The sequence below is a fragment of the Crocodylus porosus genome, unplaced genomic scaffold (genome assembly GCF_001723895.1).
Source record: "Crocodylus porosus isolate Cpor-Errol unplaced genomic scaffold, CroPor_comp1, whole genome shotgun sequence".
NCBI classification, from domain to species: Eukaryota; Metazoa; Chordata; order Crocodylia; family Crocodylidae; genus Crocodylus; species Crocodylus porosus.
The window spans coordinates 1,547,616-1,560,752 of record NW_017728904.1 but is presented as its reverse complement, the minus strand read 5'-3'; the positions used below and the strand labels follow the sequence as shown (position 1 = coordinate 1,560,752).

General features: G+C 41.0%; 1 protein-coding gene across 5 annotated transcripts in view; it reads left to right on the top strand.

Annotated features, from left to right (window-relative positions):
- The first annotated feature begins 10,914 nt into the window (after window positions 1–10,914).
- ASH1L (ASH1 like histone lysine methyltransferase) overlaps window positions 10,915–13,137 on the top strand; it is an 84,150-nt gene continuing 81,927 nt past the window's right edge. For all 5 annotated transcript variants that reach the window (XM_019556874.1, XM_019556873.1, XM_019556875.1 and 2 more), the window contains exon 1: window positions 10,915–11,433. In XM_019556874.1, the coding sequence (XP_019412419.1) occupies window positions 11,017–11,433 (417 nt within the window). In that variant the 5' untranslated portion in view covers window positions 10,915–11,016. The remainder of the gene's footprint in view (window positions 11,434–13,137) is intronic.

The window sequence follows — 13,137 nt, the reverse complement described above, 5'->3', positions numbered from 1 at the left end:
AACAACCAGAGTGCTCCAAGAGCATTATGGACAGACAGACAAGTGTGCCTGAGCCCTTTATTATATAGGAATTGAACATAGACTATGATTTTTGGTCAGCCATATACCATTATGAATGTGATTACCCCAGCCCAGCTGACTGATGCTTCCTATAGCTGGTGAAAGTTTGGTAAACCGATCCTGTGTTGCCATGTCTTAGGAAATAAACCAGAATCTTTGTTCTTAATGTCTATATTGCAAAGCTAGATTTTGTTCATTATGTTTCTTAAAATATGCCATAGCTCCCCTAAATACTGTTTTACCAGCTTGGGTGTAACCCAGCATGCTGTTTGGTATACTGTATAGTGTTACAGTATTCTGTTCAGTATGCTGGCTATAAATAATAAAGCTTTCAGAAAAACAATCAACAATTTAAAGAGTGTTGAGGGAGTTTAACAGCAAGGAAAGGGAAAATTTGGAAATATAAAGGTAGGGTACACCAAGGAATCTGGAACCCCTTTTCTTTTCAGTCCATGTTCTAAAGTCCAGTAGCATGAGACAACCTTTCATCTGTATTTTCTGTGTCTTCATCTTGCCCCTCTGCTCAGGATCAGACCAGTTGCCATATTTGAGGTCAGGAAGGGATTTTACCTCATGGTCAGATTGGTCTGGGCTGTGGAGAATTTGCCTTCCTGTGTGGGGGGGCACAGTCCTCTTCCTGGGATCTCTCAAGCTTATTTTAACAACCTTTGCAGTACCAGGTTGTTCGTCTGTGTGGTCCCTCTGCTTTACCTGTGGCAGATTAGGATGTTATGTCTTGGGTTTTGTGTCAGGGCTGACTGGTAGTTTCGCAAAAGAATGGATTGATATAGGATAGTTTGGATAAGGATGATCCTGTGTCAGGAAGGGGTTTGGATTAGATGACCTATGGTGGTCCCTTCCAGCCCCACTTCTGTGTAATTCTAGATTCAGTTCTGTATAATATACTACTGAACTACTAGTCCTACTTCTGTGTAATTCTGTGATTCTAAGAACACAACACTAACTTTTTGTTCATCTACTATAAATCTATCTAACCTCTAGTATAGAATTACTTTGTTCTTGTAGCAATTACTTGTTTTACACAGCCTGTCTTTGGCGCAGCCAGGTGATAGGACTTGGATGTCAAATGGCTTGGTGATCTCAGCTGGTTCATCCTGCCTCTTATAGCTGATATAGTGGAGGATCATTTTGTATAGTGTTCTTCTCTAGGTGAAAGAACTGAGTAGAGAGGTTCATGAGAGAGAAATGCAGTAGTTTCCAAATCAAAGTAGTGATGGTGAAAGCTGTAATGCTGAGAGAGATTAGAAGAGGCAAGAAAATCAACAGTAACACCTGATTACTTCAGGCATTCAGGAGTTAATGGAACATCCCACTGAGATGCAGTTTAAAGGAACATTGTCTTAATACTGTAAACTGCCTCTTCTTGAAATAATCGCACAAGGCAGGGTCTAGATGTTCCTAATAGACTGAATCAGAGGTGTATAAGCTTTCTTGAGCCGGAGCTTACTTCATCAGATGCTATCAAAGGACATGCATAGAATAGTCTATCAAATAGAGTGATATGAAAGGGAGGGTGGTCGGGAAAGGGAGGCAGTGCTGTGAGAGGTAAATAGTGTGTAATAAACCTATCCAGCCAAAAGCATCACAAAAGCTAATCCAGATAAGGGTACTTAATGCAGTCCAGTCCATGGATGATTGTGTTCTGCAGTTTCCCATTCAGGTTGGCTTTTAAAGTTTTGCTGTTTGAGAAGAGCTACTCCCAAGTCAGCAGTGGAATGTCGGGGCGTTTGTGTTTTCGGGCTTGATGCCAGATTGGTATTCCCCTCTGTCTTTAAATGTAGACAGCCAAGGGGCACTCTAACAGGTGATGGCACATATGATGTTGTCAAGAGGTGCAGGTGAATAAATCTTGGATGCTATACTCTGTGTTATTTGGTGCAGCTATGTGGTCTGCATTGATTGGGGGTCACAGCTTGCATCTGGTGCCCCTATGAGAGCTCAGGAGTTAGGTTGCCTGTTTCTAAAAAGACCTGTTTGAAGTTGGGGAGCTGTCTGGAATCCAGGACAGGCTTGTTTTCCATGGCTACATGCAGATAGTTGCCATTTTCCTGGAGGAGTGAAAGGTCATTAATGATATGTTCAAGCTGGGGGTCATAGATAACAATCTGAGGGATTCTCTTGTCCTTCTCTCAGGTTGGTATTGCAGCAGGTCAGAGTGGGGTCTGTGTCTGACTTTGTTAATTTGAGTAGCTGTGGTTTTGGGATTGTATTGTAAGTGTAGGAATCTGTGCTTCAGATCATTAAGGTATGTATCCTAGTTGGTGGAATTAAAGCATATACAGTTGTAACACAGAGATGGGCTGGAGACAGTGGATGCAGTGGAGTGCTTAGGATGAAAGCTAGCGTGAGGGTAAATGTTGTGATTAGTAGGTTTCTGATGCAATGTGGTGGTGACCTAGCCATTGCAAACCTTCACCGTGGTGTCTAAGAAATGCATTTGCTCAGTGGAGTATCCTAGAATCAGTTTGTTGGAGGACTGGAAGTTATTGGAAGTTGTTAAAGTCTCAGTGGAATTTATGCAGAGCTTCATTTCCATGTGCCCATACAATGAAGATGTCATCAGTATACTTCAGCTTTATCAGGGGGATGAGAGGGCAGCTGCAGAGGAAGTGGACTTCAGGGTCTTAAAATAAAGTTACCTTTTGCTTTTATTGTATACATAAAAATTCCTTAAATTTACAGAAACTATATACACTTTTTGAAAAAAAAGAAAAGAAAAATATATGGGTGCATTTAAACACCATGTTATTTAATACAGCTAAAAGCAAAAAATCATACCTCTAGGAACTGGTCTCCATTTTGTGCTCAGGGCACTATCTCCTAGAAAACTGTGACAAGAAACTTAGAAGTCTGAATGGATAACTGGAGCAAAAAAGTTAGCTTGATCCTTGGATGTCTAAACAGGGGATCATAAAGTAGGAGTGGAGAGAGAGATTACTATTGTATGTACTGTTACAGAGACCATTACTAGGTAGTGTGTCCTGCTGTCTTTACTTTAAAATTACTGTTAACAATTGGAAGGAATTTAGAATAAAAGCTACAAGAACAATTTGAATCTACAATGAGAGACTAATGGAATGCTAATAAATGAAATGAATAAAGCAGTGGCTAAGAGGCAACTTGAATATAGTCTGTAAGGACCTACGTAGGAAAAAACATGATGGTAAATGGCGCTTAATCTCACAAAGGCAGAATAAGATCCAGTAATTAAAACTGAACTTATAAAAATTCAAATTTGAACGTTAGAATTAGTAGATTTTAGTTTCCACAAATTGGAATTTTGAAAGAAATAGCTGTTTGTCCAGTTGCCTATGGATCGTGGTTGTCGTCAGTTAGCTGGCTTCTCATAGGTGTCATAATAAAGGTTGATCTTAAGGAGCAATTTGAAGTAAATACTTCTGTGGACTGGTTTAGGGAAAGTGCCCTGCATATAAGGGTCAGCACAGAAGAAAGCATGCAAGTGTTAATCATGAAGTGGGCCAAGAGGTATAAGAAGGTTCTGAGTATTCATGAAGCAGAAAGCACAAACATACAAATCTCAAGAGGCAGGAGAAGGGTTACATAGGGGCTTGACAGCAACAGCAAGAAGCTTGAATTTTATAAGAGGCTGGGGAGAGGAGATGTCACTACTCAAAGAGATGAGGTGCAATCACGTCAGGCTGTGGAAATGATCTACTTGGCAGAAGCATTTTCAATGAATTGGAGCGGTGTAGAGTAAGGTGAATGTGAAAGCACACCCTGGGTAGAAGTTAGCTGGTTACCTAAAGGGGAGGGTGAAAGAGGAGGGACTCCAAAAGATTATCTTGCCTAAATGAACATTTTACTTATCTGGACAGAGAAGAATTAATGAGTAAATTAAATAGCATTGAACATGTTCATGAGTGCCATCCATCTGTAATCTAACTCTTAGGATAGTTACCAATTCCTTGTTACTGAAGAATCAGATTTTAACCCAGTTTCCTTTCAGTCTTTAAATCTGACCATAAACTTTGTCCTAATCTTTTACATTGCAAAATTAGTATGAGTGAGCTTGATTCAGCCTTTCCTTTAGAAGTCCTGCTGTTGTGAGTAAATGTGCAGCCAGATGCAGCAGCAGGATCCAGAGGGTAGTACGCAACCGTTCATCCTTCTGGATTATGGTGTGTGTGTGTGAGAGGTCATCAGGATCATTGACATGTACACCTAGGCAGGAGTATGGAGGAGTGGAGGCTGCCCTGACCTTCCATCCCCTCTTTTAGACCATTGAGACAGTGTCCGAAGGCTAGACAAAGTCCAGTGCCTCTGCCTGTAGTTCTGCGCATGTCCAGGGTCCCCCACATGGCAGACAAGGACTGTACCACTGAAGCACAACCTGTGCACTGCCATGCTCTGCAACCAGTTGATCTCTACATAGTGTGCTTCATATTCAGCTTGATCTATAGTATAGTGTAGCTAGTTAGCACTTCAGAAGTGATTTTTTTGCCAGCTGGTGGGTTCAGTAAATTTCATTTGTAAGAAAATGGCTGAAAGAGTTGGAGGTATTTTGTATAGTATTCACTAGGAGAGCTGAGCAGAAGAGAGAAAACACTAGCATGAGCAGAGGTCCAAAAAGGTGCATGTTATATGGCAGTCCATAGGATTTATTCCTTTTCTTTATAGTGGAAAGTCATGTGGTGTATGAAACCACTTAGTTTCTGACCAAGTTTTTCTTTGTAGGTTACTTTTAACACTGCAGTCTTATCTACTTCATTGGGCCTACATGTAGGACCTCCTGAGTTCTGATTTAATCTGTGCCAGTAACTTAATGTGGCCCCACACTTACTAATGTGCTTCTCAGTATTTTTTTAATTGATTTGCAAATTTTCTGTTTTCTGAGATAGAGAACCTTTTATATAGGCTATGTGGAACATTGCTGTGGAGGGGGGGAGGGAGGAGAGAATACAAGGTGCTTTCCACTTCCTCAATAATAATTATAAGGATCTTTTTCAGCAAGTCTTAGAATGGCCGCATCAAGGTGGTATGTTTGGAAAATGACTTGGGACTCTAGATGTCTGGCTGATTAAAGACTTGCATGAGAGGAAAAAAAATCGTCTGGTCCTCTCTCTTAGTAATACCTCTTCTGAATAGCTATTCAGAACAATTATGTAGGCAATAAGAAAAGGGACGTGTAAACCAATATCTTGTATTAGTTCTCCATCTATACTACCTTTCCTTTTATGTATGTAAGATTCTTTTCAATATGTAAATTGAGGCAACAACTTGTTTCTGGCACATTTGCAAAGTACCTTGCACTTTTGGGTGCTATTTGTGGGGGGGAGGAGGAGGCATATTTAAACTTTTGTCATAGACTGTTCCATCTCCCAATACAAATATTACATGTGTGTAGAATGCTGCTTGTATTTAAAACAATAATTCCATTGGAGATTGGATTCAGATAAGTTATGGGTTGTGTCTACCATGGCCCAAACAGACTTTCATAGATTGTCATACTGAAGACTTGTATGTTTTCCTTGAAGTTATGTATCTTCCATATGTCAGTGTACAGTGAAGGAATTGTATGCTGGTCTCCATCTGGGCAGTTGGCAACAGTGACCCATCGGTTAGCGAGACTTACACCACTTTTTAGAATTTTGTTTTCTCTTGCAGACATTTGCAGCAAATGGGCCACAGAGACCAGATTTCCAAAAATGTATGAGATATCTGTAAAGTGAATAAGATATTCTAGCTTAGTCTCAGGCCTAGTGATAAAGCTCCAGAAAGTTTTGTGTTAAGGACTTCCTGCCATATCAGTAGCAGAGACTTACTTTTCTTTTCACATTATCCTTCCTTTTTCATGACCCATTAAACCTTTTATGTCTGCCATCTGGTCTAGCCTATTGCAGTGTTTCATAGAGGATTTCTTTTTATAGGCCAGGCTTATTCAGTTCATGACCTATGTTCCTGTTTTTTGCAAACCTCCCCCACCCTCCTTTCTTTGCATGTGCACGTGAGCACACACATGCATATGTGTGCACACATTTTTGAGAAGGCTATTTCCCTCTAAGGTTAGAGAGTAGGACAGAGTGGCATCTAAATAGTTAGTTGCTAAGGTGCAGCCCTGCTCTGCCTTCTGCCTGACTTAAGACTAACGGGATGGACTACCTCTCTCTATACTCTAAATTGTGGACATTAATGAACTGTCAAGTAATTTTTTTCATTTCTCAAGCTGAAGATAGAAGCCATCCTTGGGCAGCACCAGGGAACTAAAGGTCCCACTAAACAGTTTAAATTTTTTTAAAAATTGGAAAACGTTAGTCTTTAAACACTTTTTTCCAGCTCTATTGCTGGAAATCTAGATGCAGAAATTGGCAGCTTATCTAAAATCTATCCTGTACTTTAAACAATAATCCAGGAAAGTCTGCTGCAATACTAGCTGGTCAGGATGTTCCCTTGCACTCCTATAATCTATTATGTCTATTGCCTGTCTCTTTAAATTGAAAAGAGTTTAAGAGCTGAAATCTGAGATACCATGGGGTCAGTCTTTCAACGGGTAGCTCACCTACATTAGCAGCTTATCCACAGCATCTGCCAAGAGCTTTCAGGAATGTATCATCTGCATATCAGGACTGAATTGGTAGGAAAAGTTGCATATGCATGCTATTTAATAGACCTGGCTGAATTTTCCTAGGTCATTGAAATTGTCTGTGGCTTATCCATTTTCTTTATCAGTATAGGAGTGCTTACTGCGGTTGAGGAATTGATACTTCGATTGATTTGTTGTAAAATAATACAGGGAGAGTATTGCAATAGATATTTTACCTGTGAACTGCATTCAGTATTGGAGCGTTGCAAATTCAGAAAAGCCCATCCTGGAAAGAACTGCAGTGTGGTATTGTGCACATCTTGGTTTTAGGCTCCTATATCACTTGCACCTTTTATAGAAGTTTGTAGTTTGCAACACAGTTCAAAGGTGTTGAAAAAGTTTAAAATGTTTATTTTTTGAAGAAGAAATATTTGGAAATGTCAACAGGAGGAAACTAGTCCAAGAAAGAGTTCACCACTAGAGGGCCTCAGAAAGGTCCTGCGCTTCTTGCGCTTGCCTTTTGAAACGCCTTAAACGTTGCATTTGTTCATGGCCTCAGTCGCTTGCCTGACTGCTGAACCAGCAATCCAGCCAGTCATACCTATTCTCAATGCAGAGAGACAATTGGCAGATGCATTTCGTTTTTACTGTATTTGGAGCAGCTGTGGGGGAAGTGCAATAGAATTATTAAAACTGTATCCACTGGTAAATTTGAACGTGCTCTTAAGTTCTGGGTAAACTTCAGTGATATGAAAATGCAGTGTGCTAATTCATGTTTGGTGAAGAGTTCGATATGCTACTAGTTGCTATGTGTTATTTATATTATAGTAGCATTTAGATGCAGTAGTTAGAATATGGGATTCCATTTAGAATATGGGATTCCATTTTGATAGGTGCAGTACAGTGAAAAGATCGCTCTGTCCCAAGGTTTTCACCATAACAAGATGCATTATTTTGGGTAAGTAACTTTAAAGATGAGGAAGGACAAGGGAAATATCAATGCAAACTGAATTTATGTAGGTCAGATGCACAGTGCCAGATATTTTTCAGATTGGCTAAATTTTATTTTTAAATAAAAATTCCCCTGGGCTTTTGCTAGTATTCCCAGATGTGGAAAATCAGCTTTCACTCTCTATGGTGCACCCCCTATTTCGTCTCTTTTAAAGCTGGGATGCAAGCTTTTTGGAATTACTTGTTTTGCAGTTATCTATAGTTACTAGCTTTTTGATACAAAAACACTGCCCCCCTCTTCCACTACCTAGATTTAAGGCAGAAATATTCTTTTAGTACTTCTGCCTTTTCTGCATTATTATTGATATTGTTATCATTTCAGTTAATAGTAATTCACCAATACAATTGTTAGGATTATTTTTGTTCCTGATAAAGTTTATAGTTTTTAACCCTTCCAACTGCAGATTGTGTCGTCTGTGTGTCGTCTTGCTTCCCTTATCAGATTTCCACTGCTCTCATGTTATGGTTTGTATCAACTGCTAGCACTTTTCCATTTGCTAGCTATATACTTTTTCCTTTAATCACTTGCATTTCTGTAAACCACATTTTTTTTAAACCTGTGAAGCCTTTTTTCTCAGTTGTTAGTTTGTGACTTTCAATCTCCTAAAATACTCTTAAACTGTTACTAATTATCTTTCATATTTTTTCTACTTAAATTCAATCTACACTCATAACTGTTTTCAGCTTTGTGTAATTTTGGGCTTTTTGAAATATGTGCACAATTATTGGACTTTACTCTCTTTATGCTCAAGAAATGTAGTCAGGTTTTGATCACCTGTGCATAAGGGACCACTGTGCTTTAATTCTGCCATCAATTTTTTTCCAGTCGTAGAATCATAGAGAAGTAAGGCTGGAAGAGATTTCAGAAGGTCATCTAGTCCAGCTCCTTGCCTGAGGCAGGATCATCACTATCCAAACCATCCAATACTGATCCACAAGCTAACCTCTTAGTAAAACTGCTTTGTCCGCTCTGATACAACACAAGACATAACTTCCTAACCTGACACAGATAAAGCAAGGGGACCATGGCAGCCAACATCCTGATCCTGCAGAGGTTGTTTAAATGCTCAGGAGATCCCAGGAAGAGGGCCATGCCCCCCTGCTACAGAGAAAGGCAAAACACCATAGTCTGTACCAGTTTGGTCATGGTAAAATTTCTTCATGACCTCAGACTTGCCAATCAGTCTAACCTGAGTGGAGAGGCAAGACTCTCTAGCCAGGAACATCTAGGGTTAAGTCCCAGCAGGAGCATTGGTACACCCATTAAAATCCCCAGCCTTGGCTGCAACTGACACCCAGTGCCTCTAGCATGTGTAGCAGCAAGGAAGGAGGGTTTAGTGGGGGTGGAATTCCCTCCCAGTGCTACCAGCCCAGGAGCATGGGAAATCCCTCCATTAGAAGGTAGGTATAGCAATGCCTAGATCATCCCCAACTAGTGACTGTCCAGCCTCTTCTGGAATACTGTCCACAACTTCCCTAGGTGTCTGTTCCATGCTTTGCTCTTCTAAAAGTGAGGAACTTTTTCCTGATATCCAATCTAAACCTACTTTGCTGCAACTTCAAGCCATTAGTCTGCATCCTACTCTCTGCAGCAAGAAAAAAAAGGGGTTTTCTCTCTTCCTTATGGCAGCCCTTCAGGTATTTGAAGATTGCTACCAAGTCTACTCTTAAGCACCTTTTCTTGAAGCTGAATACGCCTACTACCTTCAGCCTTTCCTTGTATGACTTGCTTTCCAAGTCCTTCATCCTCTTTGTTGCTACCTCTGGAACTTTCTCTAGCTTCTCTATGTCCCTTTTACAGTGTGGATCCCAGAACTGCACAAAGTCTTCCAGATGAGGCCTAACCAGTGCAGAGTAGAGAGGCACAGTCACTTCACACATCTTGCACCTAACCTTCTATTGCTGCATTCCAAGACCACGTTTGCCTTTTGTGCAGCTGCATCATACTGCAGATTTGTATTGAGTCTTTCTACCAAGACTCACCTGGCAGTGTGTCCATTACCAGGCAGCAAGAGGCCTGGGGGTGGGTGTTGGAGGCAGCTCTGGTGCCGTGTCTCTCCACCTGCCTCCTCCCTGCAGTGATAGCGGTGATGATAATGGTAGTGGCAGAGCAGGACCCCTCAAAAGGTGGTGGCGGGCAGCAGGTGGAGGGCAAGCTGTGTACCAGCATGGAGAAGGGGGCAGGGACTAGGTGCTGCACAGCAGCTCAGGCACCCACATGGCTCCTGAGGAATAGGCTGCCAGGTGGGAGAAACCTGCCTGCACTGGGTGCCCCACCTAGGTGTCTAGCAGCTGGTCTGCCTGAGCCTTGGTGGGGCTAAGCCCCCTGAGCTTCCTCTCAAACAGCCTCTCCCCTACCCAGTGCCATCTTGGTAGTACTGAGCAGTGGAGGGGCTGTTTGAAAGGAAATTCAGGGGGTCAGTCACATGTGCAAATTGCATTTTTCATGAAAATCGCTTAAAATTTTGTGATTTTTATGAAAAATGCAAAAATCAGGATTTAAACCAGGCCCTATATATAAGTAGAAAGATATACTAGACCTTACTGGGAAATAATCATTCCAAAAACAGTATAGTAGAGCACAATTGGAGATCTCTCTACTTCAGAATGGATACTTCAGAGCCTCTGTATTGGCTGCATTGATCTTTAGTGAATTTGTGGTTGCTGCGTAGAGATGTTTTATTAGCTATTTCTATTGAAAATTAGGTAGAGGAAAGGGCAGGAAACTGGTTATCTCCTATTATAATTATAGTGGTTTTTTAAAATGAATGATTTGAGCTCCCTAAAACTGGAAACACTGAGAGAGATCACCCTCTCTTTTCTTTGTCCCAATCTTGTAGGCTTGGATTTTTTAATACTAATATAAGTTAAAAGTGATATATAACTTTGGGGGGAGTGGGTAAAAAGGGTGAAAACTTTGTTTAGAGTCATTTTTGGACAAATGTGTGCTTCTTGTTTTGCACTGTTACAACATAGAAGTCAATGCAACTGACAGACAATCTAGAAGTGCTCTCACATCAGTAATCAGATTAATTTTATCAGTCAGTACTTAAAGATGTATGGCCTTACAAAAAAGAATTGCTAGGTTTCTTTTATAAACCAGGGGAGGGCTCATGGTGTTGGCATGACAACTGCATGATTCTTATGCTTGTTGTTTGTAACTTTCTGTTTAGAAATAAACTTTCTAAGCTTTCTGGTTATTTAAGGTAAAATATTTGTTTTAACAAGGTTTGTTTTCTTCACCTAAATAGGTAATTTATTCTTTTTCCTACTTTCTTACAGTGTAAAAAATGCTGGATGCAAATTGTAGAAGACATTTTCCTGTGGAACATATCCGTGTAAATCTTCTCTAAAATTCCCTGAAGGTATATACCGCACTTGTGATGGACCCTCTGAATACTGCTATGTTAGGTTTGGGTTCTGATTCCGAAGGGTTTTCTGAGAAAAGCTCCTCTGCAGTAAATACAGGCACAGTGGCAGGCAAAAGAGAAGCAGAGCTAGAAAGTTGCGCTAGGGAAGAAGAAGACAAGAAGAACCAAGAGGGGACCAACAGTGAGGCTGGAAAGAATGAGGGCTTGACTGATGAACAGCAACAGTTTTCAGTGAAGGAAACAAACTTTTCAGAGGGAAATTTAAAATTGAAAATTGGCCTTCAAGCTAAGAGAACTAAAAAGCCCCCAAAGAATCTTGAGAATTATGTGTGCCGGCCTGCCATAAAAACCACCATCAAGCAACCCAGAAGGGCACCAAAAAGTGGGAAGATGACGGATGAAAAAAATGAACACTGTCCTTCAAAACAAGTGAGTAGTATGAAACATTTTTTAATTTCCACGTTATTCTAAAACAGGTTGTATGCACTGATGGCCAAATTACATACCTACAGAAAATGTAACACTGTCTTCTAAAGTGCAGTTACAATAAGAAAAAAAGCAATGTCTCCCAGAATTCGTGGTACATATCCATTGATAAGTTTATGGTCTGAGTTAGCTTACAAATCTAAAAGTTTTTTTGTCTCCACTGGAAGATCATGCTTTGTGTAGACTGCTCTGTATGTTATCACCCACAATGAAGATTCTGGCTTCAGAGCTTAACTGGACTGTCTGTTAACATTAGCAGAAAATTCATTTTGCTCTTGGACATCTTCTTAATTGGCTTTGACAAAATGTATTGCATCCTAAATGGATATCTTGAGGAAAGCACTTGAACAGCATCAAAATGATTTTCATCTCTTACATGGAAGGTTTGCCCTTTCCTCTATTTAACATGATGTATTTATAACATCACAATCATAGCTGGATTTATACCTCTACTTAATAGTTGTTTAAATGGCTTGCTGCTAACCATTTCACTTGCTACCCATCTGTGCCCTTTTACATTGTCTGTGTTTACTACCTAAGGCCTTGATTCAGCAAAGTATTTAACGTGTCTAAATCCTGTGGAAGCCAAAGCTTAAAGTTACCAATGTGTTTTATTGACTTAAGGCTGAAAATACCTGCTCCCAACCAACCTTTCTTGAAAACCCATCTTCCTTTATTCCTGAATCCTTCCAGCTCTCCACCTCTCTCCTTGTGCTTCCCCAGGATGTATTCTATAACTGCCCTCCCTTGATAAACTGCCTGGGGGCTGCCATATACTAAGACAGGGTTGACAACCTAGGGTCTGCAGGCTGATGAACTTTGGAAGCTTCAGCTGCCCTGTGCTGCAGCTAGATGGTGGGGGGCTTTGTTTGCATTACATTGCAGCTGGCTAACTGGGGTTTACCTGCATTGCACCGCTGCCAGACATGAGGGAGAAATAGCAGTGACTAACCTGCCTTGCACCTAAGCCAGGTCATCTTGGCTTACCACTGCAAAAAGCTTGCTGTCCTTAGAGGATACCATGCCTACCCCTGTTAGTCAGTTCCCTTTAGTGTGAGTCCCTCTGCTTGCCATAAGGCTCTGGATGTCAGAGGTTCCCAAAATGGAAGGCTACTTCATTTCTCAAGCCTGCAACTTTTCCAACACAACTGCTTGCATAAACACACATTTGGCAATGTTTGTAGAGTCCACATACAAAAGGTGGTGAAATGATGATTCATTGGTCATGTAATGACAAAGGTCTGTTTTTTTGCTGTCATAGTTTCATAGTTAGTAGGGTCAGAAGGGACCTAAGCAGATCATCAACCCCCAGCCATGGCAGGAAAGAGTACTGGGGTCAAACGACCCCAGCGAGGTGATTGTCTAGCCTTGTCTTAAAGACCCCCAAGGTAGGAGCCAGCACCACTTTGCTTGGAACTTGGTTTCAGATCCTAGCCACCCTGACAGTGAAGTAGCGCCTCCTGATGTCTAATCTGAATGGACCCTCTGGCAGCTTGTGACCATTATTTCTAGTCATTCCTGGTACTGCTTGGGGGAACAGGAACTCCCCCAATGCCTGCTGGTCCCCTCTGACTACTTTGTAACAGGCCACTAGATCCCCCCTCAGCCTTCTCTTGTGGAGGCTGAACAGGTTCAGGTCTCGTAGCT